This window comes from Osmerus mordax, chromosome 8 (assembly GCF_038355195.1).
Source record: "Osmerus mordax isolate fOsmMor3 chromosome 8, fOsmMor3.pri, whole genome shotgun sequence".
In the NCBI taxonomy this organism is placed as follows: domain Eukaryota; kingdom Metazoa; phylum Chordata; class Actinopteri; order Osmeriformes; family Osmeridae; genus Osmerus; species Osmerus mordax.
The window spans coordinates 20,114,995-20,130,301 of record NC_090057.1 but is presented as its reverse complement, the minus strand read 5'-3'; the positions used below and the strand labels follow the sequence as shown (position 1 = coordinate 20,130,301).

The window sequence follows — 15,307 nt, the reverse complement described above, 5'->3', positions numbered from 1 at the left end:
GAGTTAATTTTGTTCAGAAAGTAGAGGGTTTTAGCACCAGTTATGTGAGAAAAGAAGGATTTGAGGAGGGAGTGATACTTATCAAGGTCCAGACCGCCTTTGGACTTGCGCCATCTCCTCTCAGCTGCCCGAAGGGTGGACCGTTCTTCACGAATAACATCCGTAATCCACGGGCAGGAGGGAGAAGATCGTGCAGGCCTGGTTGACAGGGGACAGAGAGAGTCAAGTGATGCAGTTAAAGTGGTTAACAAGGTGTCTGTGGCAGTGTTAGTGGGGTGGGACGAGAACTCGTCAATGGGGGGGAGGGAGGATGTTACAATAGAGGAGAAATGGGAGGGGGATAGGGAGCGGAGGTTGCGCCAGAAAGTTATAAGGGGAGGGGAGGTAGAAGGAGTTGGAGGGAGAGAGATAGAGAATTGGATAAAGTAGTGATCAGAAATATGCAGTGGGGTTACAGAGGTTAAGTCAGTGATAGTTACGTGTCAGGATGAGGTCTAGCTGTTTGCCTGCCTTGTGGGTCGCCGGTGTGCTCAGCAGCGTCAGGTCGAAGGAGGTCAGGAGAGACAAGAAGTCGACGGCCTGCGTTCCTTGGAGGTGGATGTTGAAGTCCCCAAGGACTATCAGGGGGGTTCCATCATCCGGAAAGACGCTGAGGAGCATGTCCATCTCCTCCACAAAGTCAGCTAGCGGGCCTGGTGGGCGATAAAGAACAATTAAGCATGCTTTGATAGGATCAGTTAGCATCGCATAATGGTGTTCAAATGATTTGGCAGTAACAGGGAGTGGTGTGGATGTGTATTTAATATGTGGGGAAAGAAGCAACCCTGTCCCACCACCCCGCCCGGTTGAGCGGGGTGAGTGAGTGAAGGAGTGGTTCACGGAGAGAGCAGCTGGAGTTGCAGTGTTCTCAGGGCAGATCCATGTCTCTGTCAGCGCCAGGGCATGAAGAGAAGCATGAGATGCAAACGCTGGGATGAAGTCTGCCTTGTTCACAGCAGACTGGCAGTTCCAGAGCCCTATAGAAAGAGAGAGGGCAGGTGGAGAAGATCTGGATAGGTAGTGAAGGTTAGAAGTTGACCGTAAATACTTTGTGATATATCTACGTCTACGAGGAGTAGTGTAATGAACAGGAATGCTGGAGAAACACATGCTAGCTATGAATATGTTCTAGGTAGAATAGAGTACAAATAGGGTGATGCTTATCAGAAGAGGTGATCCGCCTCAGAAGAGGTGGTTAGTGAAGGACTGATACGACCAGAGCTCCCGCTTGATGGCATCCGAAGCGGAATCAGAATGTCAGAGCATTAGCAACATTAGCAACAACATTAGCAAGCCAAAACTCTCTCTAGCATGTGTATTGACAGGGAGAGCCTAACCTGTCAGCTGTGTTGTCGATGCCTTGAGAGAAAAAAGGAAGTGACCAGAGCTTGCCGTAAAGCAGTAGCTCTGGTCGTACGATGTGTATGACGTCAATGACATTTTCAAAGGCTTTTTAGAACAGAAAGGCGACTTAAAAAAAATCTAACAGCCAGCAGTGTGTATTTTTTTTGCCTCCCCTTTCTAATTCAGAATTCAAATGACTAGACAAAAGATTATATCCTGAGAAAAGTGGATTTTGAGGGGTATAGCTCCATAGACCTCCATCCTCGCTCGTTAGCGCCCTCACATGGAACTGCAACCAGTTCAGAACCCTGAAGTTTCCCAAAAGTGGCAGTTCTCCCTATATTAGACTCTGGCTCAGTGGCGCAGGGAGGCATACGAGAGCGCGAAACCGGACCGCGCCATCTTTACAGTTCCGGCTCTTCCGGTCTAGCGTTAAACAGTGGCTCGCTTTTTTCCTAGCTCCGAGACTCATGCACGCTTGCAACTAGCTGTACACGTCATACTTTGCGACAACCAGTCGAGAGCTTGTGAGCTGGAGCTAAGGCATTGCAGAGTACTGTCAGAATGTGGTACAAGTCCGATCAAGACGCACATGTGAACTTTACGAAAGTCAATACTATTGGTACTGTAGTATTATATGTGCAGGGCCTATACGTTGTTCTTTTTGCTTTGTGTTTTTAGTTTGACTGCTTAAGTATTGTGTGGGATTAAAGAAACTGTAAACTTGAATATCTGGCTCCATCGTTGTTCTAGCTCGGCAAAGCAAGCTTAATTAAGCCTATAGGCTACCTATGTTACTATTATAATGATGATGAGTGTTGCTTACTATTACTAGCTTATTGTTAATGCCATCGTTGTGGTGTTAACTGACAAAGTTCCAACAATATAACGACCACAACAATATTGTGGTTATCAGACATGATTTATTAATATTTGTCTTTGCTCCATAATAACATGTCAACAATCTATAATGACGCCGTAACATGCCACGATATTATAACTAATTATATTAGGCTATAATTACGTTTGTCATGCCATGAGTGATGCGTTCATTACAAAATGGTTAAATCTGCTTTAAAATAACGGAAATAAACTCTACAAACAACCGTCATGTATGTGTGCAACCATTTGTAAAACTTGCTACAATAAAGGCAGGCAACTGTACATTATCAAGTCCTTTCTCCTTGTTCTCATTCAGCTCAGGTAAATCAGCGATTTGCTTATGTTCCCTTTTGTGCTAGTCCCCTGTTCGTATCCGTGAGCACGTTTCCAGGAAACTTTTCTTGACATAAGCAAATAAATGGGGTGCTAGTTTACCCATTTGAGATTGGTTTCAAACTTAGCAAAAATCAGGAAAAATTATTCTATGAAAAAGCTAGTAGTATGAGCCAGGTTCGAGAATCAAACAAAAATTATTGGGGAGATAGTTTTGTAAATGTTGACTGGAGTTAATAGAATAAAAACGACCGGAAGAGCCGGGTGCCTAACCGTAAATGCAATACGAGGGGTGGGGGTCTGGTAGAATCTGACTAGGGCTGCAACTCACGATTATTTTAATAATTGATTAATCTGTCGATTCTTTTTTCGATTTATCGATGAATCGGATAAAAATTGGGCTCAAGCCTTCGACGAGCACAAACATTGTTCTCTCATATATATTTATTATAATTATTTTCCCCCCTAAGGATACCTCAATATTTGGACTACATAGACAACGTTGGTGTCAAAATGTTCGTCTTGGTCCCGATTGCGTTGCTTGTATAGGGATTTACGTTCCGTTGCACGGTTTAGGCTAAAATAAATTTTTTGGGGCTAAAAGTGGCTTGTAGAAGGGACATCAGTGCTAACCTAATGTCAAAACGTCAGCACACGTATAGCATAGATATATGGAGGACTAAAAGTGCCAAAATGAATTAAATAAATACACCATTAAATAATTACTTAAATGTGTCATTAATTAATTCAAATAGGAATTAAATACATAAATGTGTTCTTATGTGTCATGAATTCATTAAAATAATTAATTTAAGAAGAATCAGAATCAGAATTCGGTTTATTCGCCATGTATGTTATACAAACACGGAATTTACTGTGGCAGGGAGGTGCAAAACACTAAACATATACAGATCTTAATTAAGTAAAAGTACAAATATAAAATAAAATATATATAAAAATAAGAATAGAATGAGCAGCGTGAATGGTCAACATAGTGCAATCGGATACTGAGATAAAGTGGCTTATGCATACTGAATTGCCATTAGATGGACTTATAATAGTTAAATAAGTGAATGAATGTCAATGGGAGTCCTTGGCCTTGTTGAAGAGGCCAGTAGCAGATGGAAAGAAACTGTTCTTATGGCTTGAGGTTTTGGTCCTGATGGACCGCAGCCTTCTGCCAGAGGGGAGTAGCTGGAACAGGGAGTGACCAGGGTGGGAGGGGTCGGCCACAATCTTCCTTGCACTCCTCAGGGTCCTCGAGGCGTGCAGGTCCTCGAGGGTAGGCAGATTGCAGCCGATCACCTTCTCAGCAGTGCGGATGATACGCTGCAGTCTGCTCTTGTCCTTGGCAGTGGCAGCAGCGTACCAGATGGTGATGGAAGAGGTGAGGATGGACTCAATGATGGCTGTGTAGAAGTGCACCATCATTGTCTTAGGCAGGTTGAACTTCTTCAGCTGCTGTAGGAAGTACATCCTCTGTTGTGCTTTTTTGGTGAGGGAGCTGATGTTCAGTTCCCACTTGAGGTCCTGGGAGAGGATGGTGCCCAGGAAGCGGAAGGACTCCACAGTGTTGACTGGGGAGTCGCACAGGATGATGGGGGTGAGTGGGGCTGTATTCTTCCTGAAGTACACAACCATCTCCACTGTCTTAATAGCATTGAGCTCCAAGTTGTTCTGGCTACACCAGGTCACTAGGTTGTCAGCTTCCCACCTATAGTCAGACTCATCCCCGTCAGAGATGAGCCCAATGAGGGTGGTGTCGTCCGCAAACTTCAGAAGTTTGACAGACGGATGACTGGAGGTGCAGCTGTTGGTGTACAGGGAGAAGAGCAGAGGGGAAAGGACGCAGTCCTGAGGAGATCCGATGCTGATGGACCGGGAGTCAGAGACTTGTGTTCCCAGCTTAACGCACTGCTTCCTGTCAGACAGGTAGTCTGTGATCCACCTGCAGGTGGAGTCGGGCACGTTCAGCTGGGAAAGCTTGTCCTGAAGCAGGGCAGGGATGATGGTGTTGAAGGCAGAGCTGAAGTCCACAAACAGGATCCTGGCATAGGATGCTGGGGAGTCCAGGTGCTGTAGGGTGAAGTGGAGGGCCATGTTAACGGCGTCATCCACAGATCTGTTGGCTCTGTAGGCAAACTGCAGTGGGTCCAGGAAAGGGTCTGTGATGGCTTTGAGGTGTGCCAGCACAAGTCGCTCAAAAGACTTCATTACCACAGAGGTCAGGGTGACGGGTCTGTAGTCATTGAGTCCTATTGGCCTTGGCTATTTGGGCACAGGGATGATGGTGGAGGACTTGAGACAGGCTGGCACATGGCATGTCTCCAGGGAGGTGTTAAAGATGTAGGTGAACACCGGCGACAGCTGGTCAGCGCAGTGCTTGAGGGTGGCAGGAGAGACAGAGTCCGGCCCAGCTGCTTTGCGGGGGTTCTGCCTCTTGAAAAGTCTGTTAACTTCACCCTCCTGAATGGAGAGAGTTGTCACTGTAGAGGGGGTGAGGGAGGAGGCCCCGTGGGTGGGAAGGGGTAGTTCAGGACAGTCCAATTGTCTTTCAAATCTACAGTAGAACTCATTCAGGTCGTTGGCCAGGCGGGAGTTGTTAGTGGAGTGGGGGTCTCTGGGCTTGTAGTTGGTGATCTGCCTGAGCCCTCTCCAGACAGAAGCAGAGTTGTTAGCAGAGAACTGACGCTTCAGTCTCTCTGAGTACAGTCGTTTAGCCTCTCTCACCGCCTTGCTAAACCTGTTCTTCGACTCCTTGAATCTGTCTCTATCCCCACTCCGAAATGCTTCCTCCTTCTCTGACCTCAACCTTCTGAGCTCTGCTGAGAACCAGGGCTTGTCGTTGTTGAAGTTCACCCTGGTGCGTGTTGGAATACAGCAGTCCTCACAGAAGCTGATGTATGATGTCACAGCCTCTGTGAGTTCATCCAGACTATTGGTAGCAGTCGTGAACATATCCCAGTCAGTACAGTCCAAGCACGCCCGCAGATCCTCCATAGCCTCACTGGTCCACTGTTTTGATATCCTCACAACAGGTTTACAGAGCTTTAATTTCTGCCTGTATGCAGGAATCAGATGGACCATGGTATGGTCAGAGTGACCCAGTGCTGCACGAGGGACGGCATGGTAGGCTCTACTGACTGTAGTGTAGCAGTGATCCAGAGTGTTCTCTTCTCTGGTTGGGCATTTGATGAATTCTGGTTGGGCATTTGATGAATATAAGTATTTCATGGTCCATTTACACACCGCCCCCAGTCGATTGCGTTTACATTTCACATTTACATTTCACAACGTGTCGTGTTGCAGTGCTTCATTAATTGTATTCTGTCAAACTCGGCCATAAAAGTCAGTGGGTTGGGCTAGCGCGAATCTAGTCTGATCCATTGCGTTGGTCTGAAGTAGAGTGCCTGGATAGAGACGATGGAGGATCTTCATGAACTTTCTAGGGAGTTGGTGAGAGACGTTTTAGACTTAGCTGAGGATGTGGAGGACCCTCTGACTCAGAGCATGTAGCGAGTAAAGCAGAGGAACCTATTGAAGTTCTTGGAGTTATTTCCGCACTTTGCAATGCTACGGCTAATAATCAAGGGGAAGACTCGGTCCTGCTATCCCCCAAGTTGAGACAGTGTCCGAGGTGCCGGACCAAATGTCTAAAAACTTGCCCGGAGCTGCTGAGAGAAGCAGCGAATTTGATTGAGGGAGATGCTGATGCACCCTGGTACCAGAGTATAAATTTGCAGTCACTGTGATCACTATCTTGGTCGGAAAGTGTGGAAATAACTTCAAGAACTTCAGTAAGTTCCTCTGCTTTACTCGCTACATGCTTAATGAATAACACAATTAATGAAGCACTGCAACACCACACGTTGTGAAATGTAAATGTGAAATGTAAATGCAACACGTTGTGAAATGTAAATGCAATCGACTGGGGGCGCTGTTTAGCGTTTGTAAATGGACCGTGAAATACTTAAATAGTGAAATAATTGTATATGTATTTTACATTAAATGAATTGGTATTTTAAGGAATTCATGACACATTTAAGAACACATTTATGCATTTAATTCCTATTTGAATTAATTAATGACACATTTAAGTAATTATTTAATGGTGTATTTATTTAATTAATTGTGGCACTTTTAGTCCTCCATACAAATACGCCATTTAGTAAGACAGACATATCAGCGAACCCTCAGCATTAGTACTGTACTTAAAAGTGTAGGAAAGATTGGCGTCATGGAGCCGACCAGCTAAATACTTTTTTTTTGCATTAACGTTGCTACCTGCATATACCTACAGCTGGCAGCTGTGCTCCATTTTGCTAAAGCACCTAACCAGTCGAAGGGCGTACAAAAATACAGGAGTACACCCAAGAATTTCCCCAAAAATTGTACCCTCTCTAGTTGGGTGTGCTTTGCCTTCGGCAAGGGCACAACCTTTGTTCTCTCACATATATATTATTTTTTTTCTTTTTTCTTTTTGCCCCCCTAAAACTCAGTCAATATTTGGCCTACATAGACAACGTAGGTGTCAAAAGTTTCGTCTTGGTAGCGATTGAGTTGCTTCTATTGGAATTTACGTTCCGTTGCATGGTTTAGGCTTAAGTTAAGTTTTTGTGGCGAAAAGTGAAGCTAACGGTGGCTAATTTGCTAGCCACAGTCACTGACGTTACTAACGTCACTGCGTCACTGCGTCACTAACGTCACGAAAACACGCGTGACTACCTTTGGCAGAACATTCGTTTCGCATCTGTTAACTTGGGGGATAGCTAGGCTAACTATAGCTTTACTGCAAGGCAGCTGCAGAAACGCCACAAGAAAAGAGGCCAGGGTGATAACTATTTACTCATTTTACTTTGTGATATGACACACAATTGTGATGTGTAATGTACAGTATAAGCTGATATTATTAAGGAAGTACATCTACTTTCGGAAACAGTCTACTATTTCACTGAAGTATTAGCATCATGACATTAGCCTGTGTTGCCCGGGCAACACATACTACAGTGGTCTATGATGTAGCGTTATCTGTTTTCAATCGTTAAAATAAACATTCCTCACATATACATTTTCGTTGTAGGATTTATTCTGACATTAGTAAACGATTTGTTGGTGAAATTACCATTACCTGTGGTTTCAAACCAGTGTAGCTCACTGCAACGCTGTAGCTTACGCGAGACACTACAAAAACATCTACACTACACAGCTGTTTAGGAAGTCAAACGGCGACAGAACATGTTCGGCACTCCCCTTACTTAAATCAAAAGTCTATCTAACTACTAACCTGAACTTCATTGCCACAGCCTAAACGTTGTCAATCTGTTCATGAAAATAATTAATTTCAGCTTAAACCGTACAACGGAAAGTTAAATCCAATTCAACCAACGCAATCGCTACCAAGACGAACACAGCAGTAGTCTAGTACCATCTGCTAACTGAAAATATGCCCCCCAAAACGTAAATAAGCTTGACATTTATTTAGTGGAAAATCGCTCATTCATAAAAAGCTCACTGGTAGCGATCATTGTCAGTAACAACGCAAAATGCGATATAGCCCTGTGTGGAGAAGCTGCCCTGGTAAATTGTACAATTTACGATTTTGCGATTTTCCACTAAATAAATGTCAAGCTTATTTACGTTTTGGGGGGCATATTTTCAGTTAGCAGACGGTACTGTTTGAATCGCGATTCCATCTTCTACTACCGGGTAACGTCGTAGAATAATCTTCAAAAGGGGTTCTTTATTAATGAATGAATGCAATGAGTAGGCTAAATGCCTGAAAATATCATGAGAAGGGAAAAACTTAAAATGACGTTTAAGTCATAGAGATTAGGTCAATTTTTACACCGGTCTGCCAAATTTATTCGTTGATTCAGCTATGAGGCTGCCTCTTGCAGGGGAAATGAGAAGACGTCATATTTCATTCTACACTTAACTCGTATTTTGAGTTGTAAATGAGCAGCAAAAAAAAGATGCTTTTAAATCTATGTAATCTTTATAAATAATAAGTAGGCCCTATGCATTTTTATATAAAATATACAGAAATATCAGTTGTAAAAATGTCATTCAAAAACGGACCCCTGTGCAACCGACGCAAGCAAGCACACCCTACAATTTCCCCAGAAATTGTACCCTCTCTAGTTTCTCTTGCTACTACTTTCAAAAACACAATGTTGGCAGCTCTGATCTGATGAATCATAACAGAAAATGTAATTGTTACCCATACCCTGTATCTGTATATTGCCTGATATAATGAGGGAAATGTTATTAGTAAACATCAAGCCATAAGAAGTTCTTATAACAGGAATGTATGACTGCCCTTAGTTTTATTAACTAGATATTGAATGTGCTGTCATATGGGATTTGTGAATTAGTATTTGGGAATTACCTCAAATACCTCAATTGATAAATTAAAAAAACTTTATTACGGAAAAAGTTATTTCTCATTGAGAAGTCAATCCTCACTCCTTAAGGAGTGAATTTGATTTGTCAGTGCTGTGTGTCATTTACCCAATCACACATTTTAAACTGACAAATGAATTCCCATTACCTGATGGATTCGTTTTGATTCAACGATGAGGCTGCCTCTTGCAGGGGAAATGAGAAGACATCTATTTCATTCTACACTTCACTCGTATTTTCAGTTGTAAATGAGCAGCAACCATTGTTCTCTCACATATCGAGCCCTGTAATATATAAGTCTTTGGTTTTGTTGTAACAATGATAAATTACAACTTTTGGAGGGGGGGCCAGTAAAAATTGTCTTGGGGCCAGTAAGTTTCAAACCCACTGGGGCCAGTGCCAAAAAATGTTAATGTTGAGCCCTGTATTATTATTATTCTTTTTATTCTTTTCCCACCCCTAAGGATCCCTCAATATTTGCGCTACATAGACAACGCCAGTGTCAAAAGGTTTGTGTTGTTTATGATTGCGTTGCTTGTATTTTTATTTAAGTTCCATTGCACGGTTTAAGTTGAAATTAAGTTTTTGTGGCGAAAAGCTCCTTTTGTCGTCAAAGGGAATCAGTGCAAGCCCAACGTCACAACGTCAGCACACGTTAGCAATGACACATAACTACGACGTGCATAGATGTAGTAAGACTGTTGCGCACAGTACTGGCAGGATCATACATTTAGGTAATTCAAGACTTGCATGTACAGTAAGTAATTTCACATTAAATAATGTATTTAAACTCAAGCTTGTGTGGTGTGTCGCTGTCTTCAATGGCCACAGCCTAAACTTGATGTAAAAAGAAAATTCAAACGCATTCAAACAATCCCCTTAAGTTTGGCTAGCAACAGCAGCTAGGCTACCTTGCTCGTAACACAATTTACCGAGGTCAGCTTCTCCACCGTGCAGGGCTCTAGTCTAAGATCAAATGGTCGTATTTGGCATTGTTATTTGACAATGATCGCTTCCATCAAACTTCTTTTGAGTTAGCCATTTCCCCCTAAATAAATGTCAAGCTTATTTACATTTTTGGGGGGCATATTTTCAGTTATCAGATGTTACTATTTCAATCGCGATTCTATCTAATACTGCCGGTGACAACGTTGTTACTTAGAATAGATTGTTTCAAGGGGGTTCAGCTTGTTTCAAAGGTGGTTCTTAATGAATTAATGCAATATGAGTGGGCTAAAAGCTTGAAAATATCCCTACTGTAGAAGGGAAAAACTTAAGGTGACGTTTAAGTCATATTGGTTCATTCTACATTTACATTTAGTCATTTGACATTGGCTCAAGACGCACTTGTTCCGGGAGTACAACGGTACTTAGGAATGGTTCGCTTGACCCGATGTTTGTTTCCTCAAGGATCACAATGACTCTTGCTTAGAGACTTGTTGCTCTTGTGGTTAGTGGTAACGGATTTTAAAAAAAATTCTCGCTGTGATATATTGTTTTTATTACTGTTGCTTGCTTTTTTCCACAGGTACACTTGCACTTATAGCGGTTCATGTTGTTTAATTGTAACTTGTTTAACTACATGCTCTTATGGTTCTTCCCTTTGGCACTTACTTTGGTTGTTCACAATGTGTGCTTCATGTTTTGGCTACTCGCGATGTTTTTTGGCTATCTTGTTGTTATGATCAGTGACCTATGCACTTTGTAAAGCTCTCTCTTGGAAGTCGCTTTGGATAAAAGCGTCTGCTAAATGAATAAATGTAAATTTTACGCCCGTATCCAGAGCGACTTACAGTAAGTACAGGGACATGCTACACTTAACTTTCTGTATTTTGAGTTGTACATGAGCAGCAACAAATGTAGGCTATGCTTTTAAATCTATGCAATCTTCATAAATAATAAGTAGGCATTTTTATATAAAATACACAGAAATATCAGTTGTAAAAATTACAGTTAATAAACGGACCCATCTGCAACCGACGCAAGCAAGCACACCTTACAATTTCCCCAGAAATTGTACTCACTCTCTTTTTTTTGCTCTGCTCCTCGTTCAACTCAATTTTTTTTTTTTTATACTCAAACATCTCCGCGACTTATTGAGTGGCGTAATAGTCGCGCGACACAACAAATTGATAATGAAATTCGTTGCCAACTCTTTTAATAATCGATTTTTTTTTATTCGTTGTTGCAGCCCTAGATATGACCCAAAATATTTCAAAGATTTAATTGGAGGAATCTAGTCAAATGAAGATATTCTTCTCACACAGTCATCCTCTCTCAACATTTCACCAAGAGTGGTTGTGAAAACTCTGCACCTGCCTTTCTGTCTGTCTTGCTTTGCTACTTTTTCAATCTTCTTTTCCCCGCCCTGATTGTGTCCTCAGGGTGTGGAGAGAGGCTAGGGATCGGATTGTGGGTTTTCCAGGTCGCTTCCATGCCTGGGACGTCAATCACCAGTCATGGCTCTACAACTCAAATTACTCCTGTGAGCTATCGATGGTCCTGACAGGCGCTGCGTTCTTTCACAAGGTCAGAACCCCATAGCTTCCTTTGCCCATTTTCTATTCTCTCAAATACTTCTTTGTCTACAGCATCAACATTCACCCTTCCTGTTCTGCTCTCAGTATTGTTTACCTATATATTGATGTCTAAATTCGTTTTTCATGTGGATGCTTTGTAGTACTACGCTTACCTGTACTCCTACGTGATGCCCCAGGCCATCAGGGACATGGTGGATGAGTACATCAACTGTGAGGATATTGCCATGAACTTCCTAGTTTCCCACATAACACGCAAACCGCCCATCAAGGTCAGTGGAATAGTGTGGAATGTTCTTGTAGTTTGAGTCTGCTAGTAGCAAAGATTGAATTAGCATCAAACTTTATGTCCTCAGCAGTGTTGGGGGAAGTTACTCAAAAAAGTAATACTTTAGTTATTACTCTTCAGTAAAAGTAGTGTGATTAAGTTACATTATTACTTTCTGTACAAAGTAATATTATTACTTATTATATTACTTTTACTCAGTGTGCGAATTACGGAGGGGGTTTGATCGCCCTAATTAAGAATTGGACCCCTCCAAAAGAGGTAAACACAACAGGTCGAGGGGTTCGATACATTTATATATCGCGCTTACCTGTAATCGTAAATATTACTTTACACCCTGGAGAAGAAGTTGATCCCCCGATTGTCATTGTATAATTCGCACTCTGCTTTTACTATTACTTTTAGTAGCCAGTTGTGTAAACGGGTCGCCATCTCTTTTATGGTTTAAAGTGGATTTTTCGCTAGCTTTCAGCTTCGTTTCTCTGTGGAAACTGTTGAGAAGTTTGAAGTGCTGTTGGCAGTGGATAATACTTTGTTGGGGCACAGTAACTTGATTTAACATTTAACTTTATTGTTTTTTTTTCCTATATCTTCAATGAAAGCGAAATAGTGTGAATATTTCCACCCCGAAAACGTAACACGTTCCGCGGCCATGATTGCTGTTGTGTTTTTTACCTGCAGCGTGATCCAAATGCAAACTGTCAAGCTACTGCACCCAAAAAGTGTCGTTAGGCAACAATCTGTATTTATAAGCCTATTTAAGTCATTTGCTGAATTAATGCTGTAACTTGGACAAGTTACTTAAATAAATAACTGTAATAATATTACTCAATGTCAAAAAATAACGTGTTATATTATTTCGTTACTCACTTAAGTAATAATACTAGGTAAAGTGTTACCCCCAACACTGTTCCTCAGTGACTTGTATATGTATCTTTTAACTTATTATCAATTATCCTAGTGCCTGATATCTCCAATAGTTAATGCATCTGACAGAGCTGCCAACATACACGATTTTGGCATAGCAGATACGATTTCCAGGCCCCAATAGGGGTTATGCGGAGTGCCCAGGAAACTAACCTGAAAACAGATGTAATCATTTCCGCTGCTGTGCTAACCAAACGGCAAACCCAGCTAGTTCACACAATCAATAACATTATTATCATTATGAGCATTTTGGGCGTTTAAATTATTTCACTTTGAAGACCATGTATTTATCCAAACCGTTTAACCCTTGTGTTATCTTCGGGTCATTCTGACCCATCAGTCATTGCGACCCACCATCGTATTGCGACAACTTTACCGCATACAAAAACAAAGTGAAGTATTTTCTTTTAACTGATGGGCTGTCTCAGACCCCCTACATTGCGAAGGTTAAAATACAATTATTTTTATTTGTTTTTGTATTGGGTAAAATTGGGCAAACACAACGGTGGTTCGTTATGAACCTTTGGGTCTTGTGACCCGAAGGCAGCACAAGGGTTAAGTACCAGATGCGGGAAAATCCGAACAGGGATTTTTACTGCGTATCTCAGTGTGAAATGTCCTGATGACCTGATGTCGTACCACCTGGCTAAATGCAGAATTCCCATATATCTTGAAAGCTGCCCTCCTCTACCTTTTTGGTGTCAAATTTACCGACATGTAAAATTATTTACTTTGTGACATGACGCGAACGAGACGTGGCTGCCGCCTACAGTAGCCTAAGACTATGCAGTCTAACGGGCGAGCCATTCTCACTAAAAAAAAGACTATCACGACCCAAATCAAAATTCAGAGTCGACAGATCAATGGGGAATCGCTTTTTCTTCTATAGGCTGCCATCCTCGACCTTTTTGCATCTTGTGTAAAACAGCACCATTTCAGCATAGAGCGTACAGATCCGGAAGTGTTGATGTCTGTTTTTACCGAATACGGAATTGTTTTCCGCATAACCCCTATTACACTGCTACGCTTGACTTGAATATCCTACACATCCTACGCATTACCCAACAAATCGATGTCATTCTTTTAGCAGGCAGCCACGTGCATGTGTTGACATCCAAACAGCCGTAAAGCTTACATAAGCCGTCTTATGATTCGTCCCTTGCGTCGGCAAAGAGCCAATACGATCGGCCGTACTTTATTTTTTTTTATGCCGTCACTACTTTTAACAGGATGCTATGCTGTTTTCTAGTTTAAGGATTCCCGCTGTTGATGAGGAATTCTATAATACAATTGGCAGTTTGAACATTGACTACTGGTTGTTTTTCATATTTCATATCAGCATTCTTTACACACACATAGGTAAGGTACATACAGTTGGCAGCTGCTAGCTTGTGATGAACTCGTGTTAATATCTGTGAATATGAACACTTTTATACAAAGTTGCACAGGCACCGTGATTGTTTCTACCTTTTCCCATTATAATTGTATAAGTTAAATCTAAGAGACTATAACATCAGCTAGATAACTAGGTATAATTTCATGCAGATCGAACTCTTCCATTTAAATCGTTTAAGGTTATTTAAAGTTTTCTTATCTAGCTAGTTAGCTAGCATAGCAACTAGATTACCATAGCAACCAGAAACATTTACATTTAGTCATTTAGCAGACGCTCTTATCCAGAGCGACTTACAGTAAGTACAGGGACATTCCCCCGAGGCAAGTAGGGTGAAGTGCCTTGCCCAAGGACACAACGTCATTTTTACACGGCCTGGAATCGAACCGGCGACCTTCTGATTACTAGCCCGACTCCCTCACCACTCAGCAACCTGACTCCCTGTGAAAGAAACACAACTTGAGCTGCAAAGTTTAATTTCTCAAAATCAGCTCAGCAATGAAAATAAGTCTTGGGTTCAAAGTGATTACAACCACTTGTATGATGTTAAATGGATCCACATAGACATTAAACAATCCTCAGAGAAATAATGTGAAATCAACGGAGCAAGGACTTACTACTCTGACATGAATGTAATGTTAGTGAATGAGGGGGGTGAGAAGCCCCCTTCCTTGTTAATATTTAGTCTCCGCTGTTCGTCCAAACCCAAATCTATTCTTGAGGTTCAAAAAAACTATTTGGCTTTGAATGTGAGTAGTCGATCGCATTATCTTCTGTCCCGTCGTTTCAAATAAACCTTTTAGCTCCGGCATTGGTCTCCCATTATTTATCACGTCAAGTTTCGATTGAAAGTCCAGTTTCCAGGCTTTCGCACGCGCCTTCATTGAGGCAGAGGCACTGTTTGCCTCCCCTCTGCTTTTTCACTGCGGTTTTATGTCGGATCAGACTAGTTATACACATACGTAAAATACATTTCCTATTCTATGGATAGAAAGGACATATAATAAAAGTGTCTAGAAATATTACAGTGGTGACAGACAACGAGAAAACAAAAGGCATGTGCTCAATCCAGTTTGTGAGGGATTGAACATTCTGAGATGAGGCGCAGCTCGTTGCTGCCTCACATCGCATGTCTGTTTGAACAGGACATGCGCAAATTCAGCG

At 41.9% G+C, this 15,307-nt stretch overlaps 1 protein-coding gene across 2 annotated transcripts in view; it reads left to right on the top strand.

Annotated features, from left to right (window-relative positions):
- The window catches only part of extl3 (exostosin-like glycosyltransferase 3), a 58,317-nt gene that overhangs the window by 34,756 nt on the left and 8,254 nt on the right, over positions 1–15,307 (top strand). For both annotated transcript variants that reach the window (XM_067241346.1, XM_067241347.1), the window contains exons 4-5: positions 11,385–11,529; positions 11,681–11,809. In XM_067241346.1, the coding sequence (XP_067097447.1) occupies positions 11,385–11,529; positions 11,681–11,809 (274 nt within the window). The remainder of the gene's footprint in view (positions 1–11,384; positions 11,530–11,680; positions 11,810–15,307) is intronic.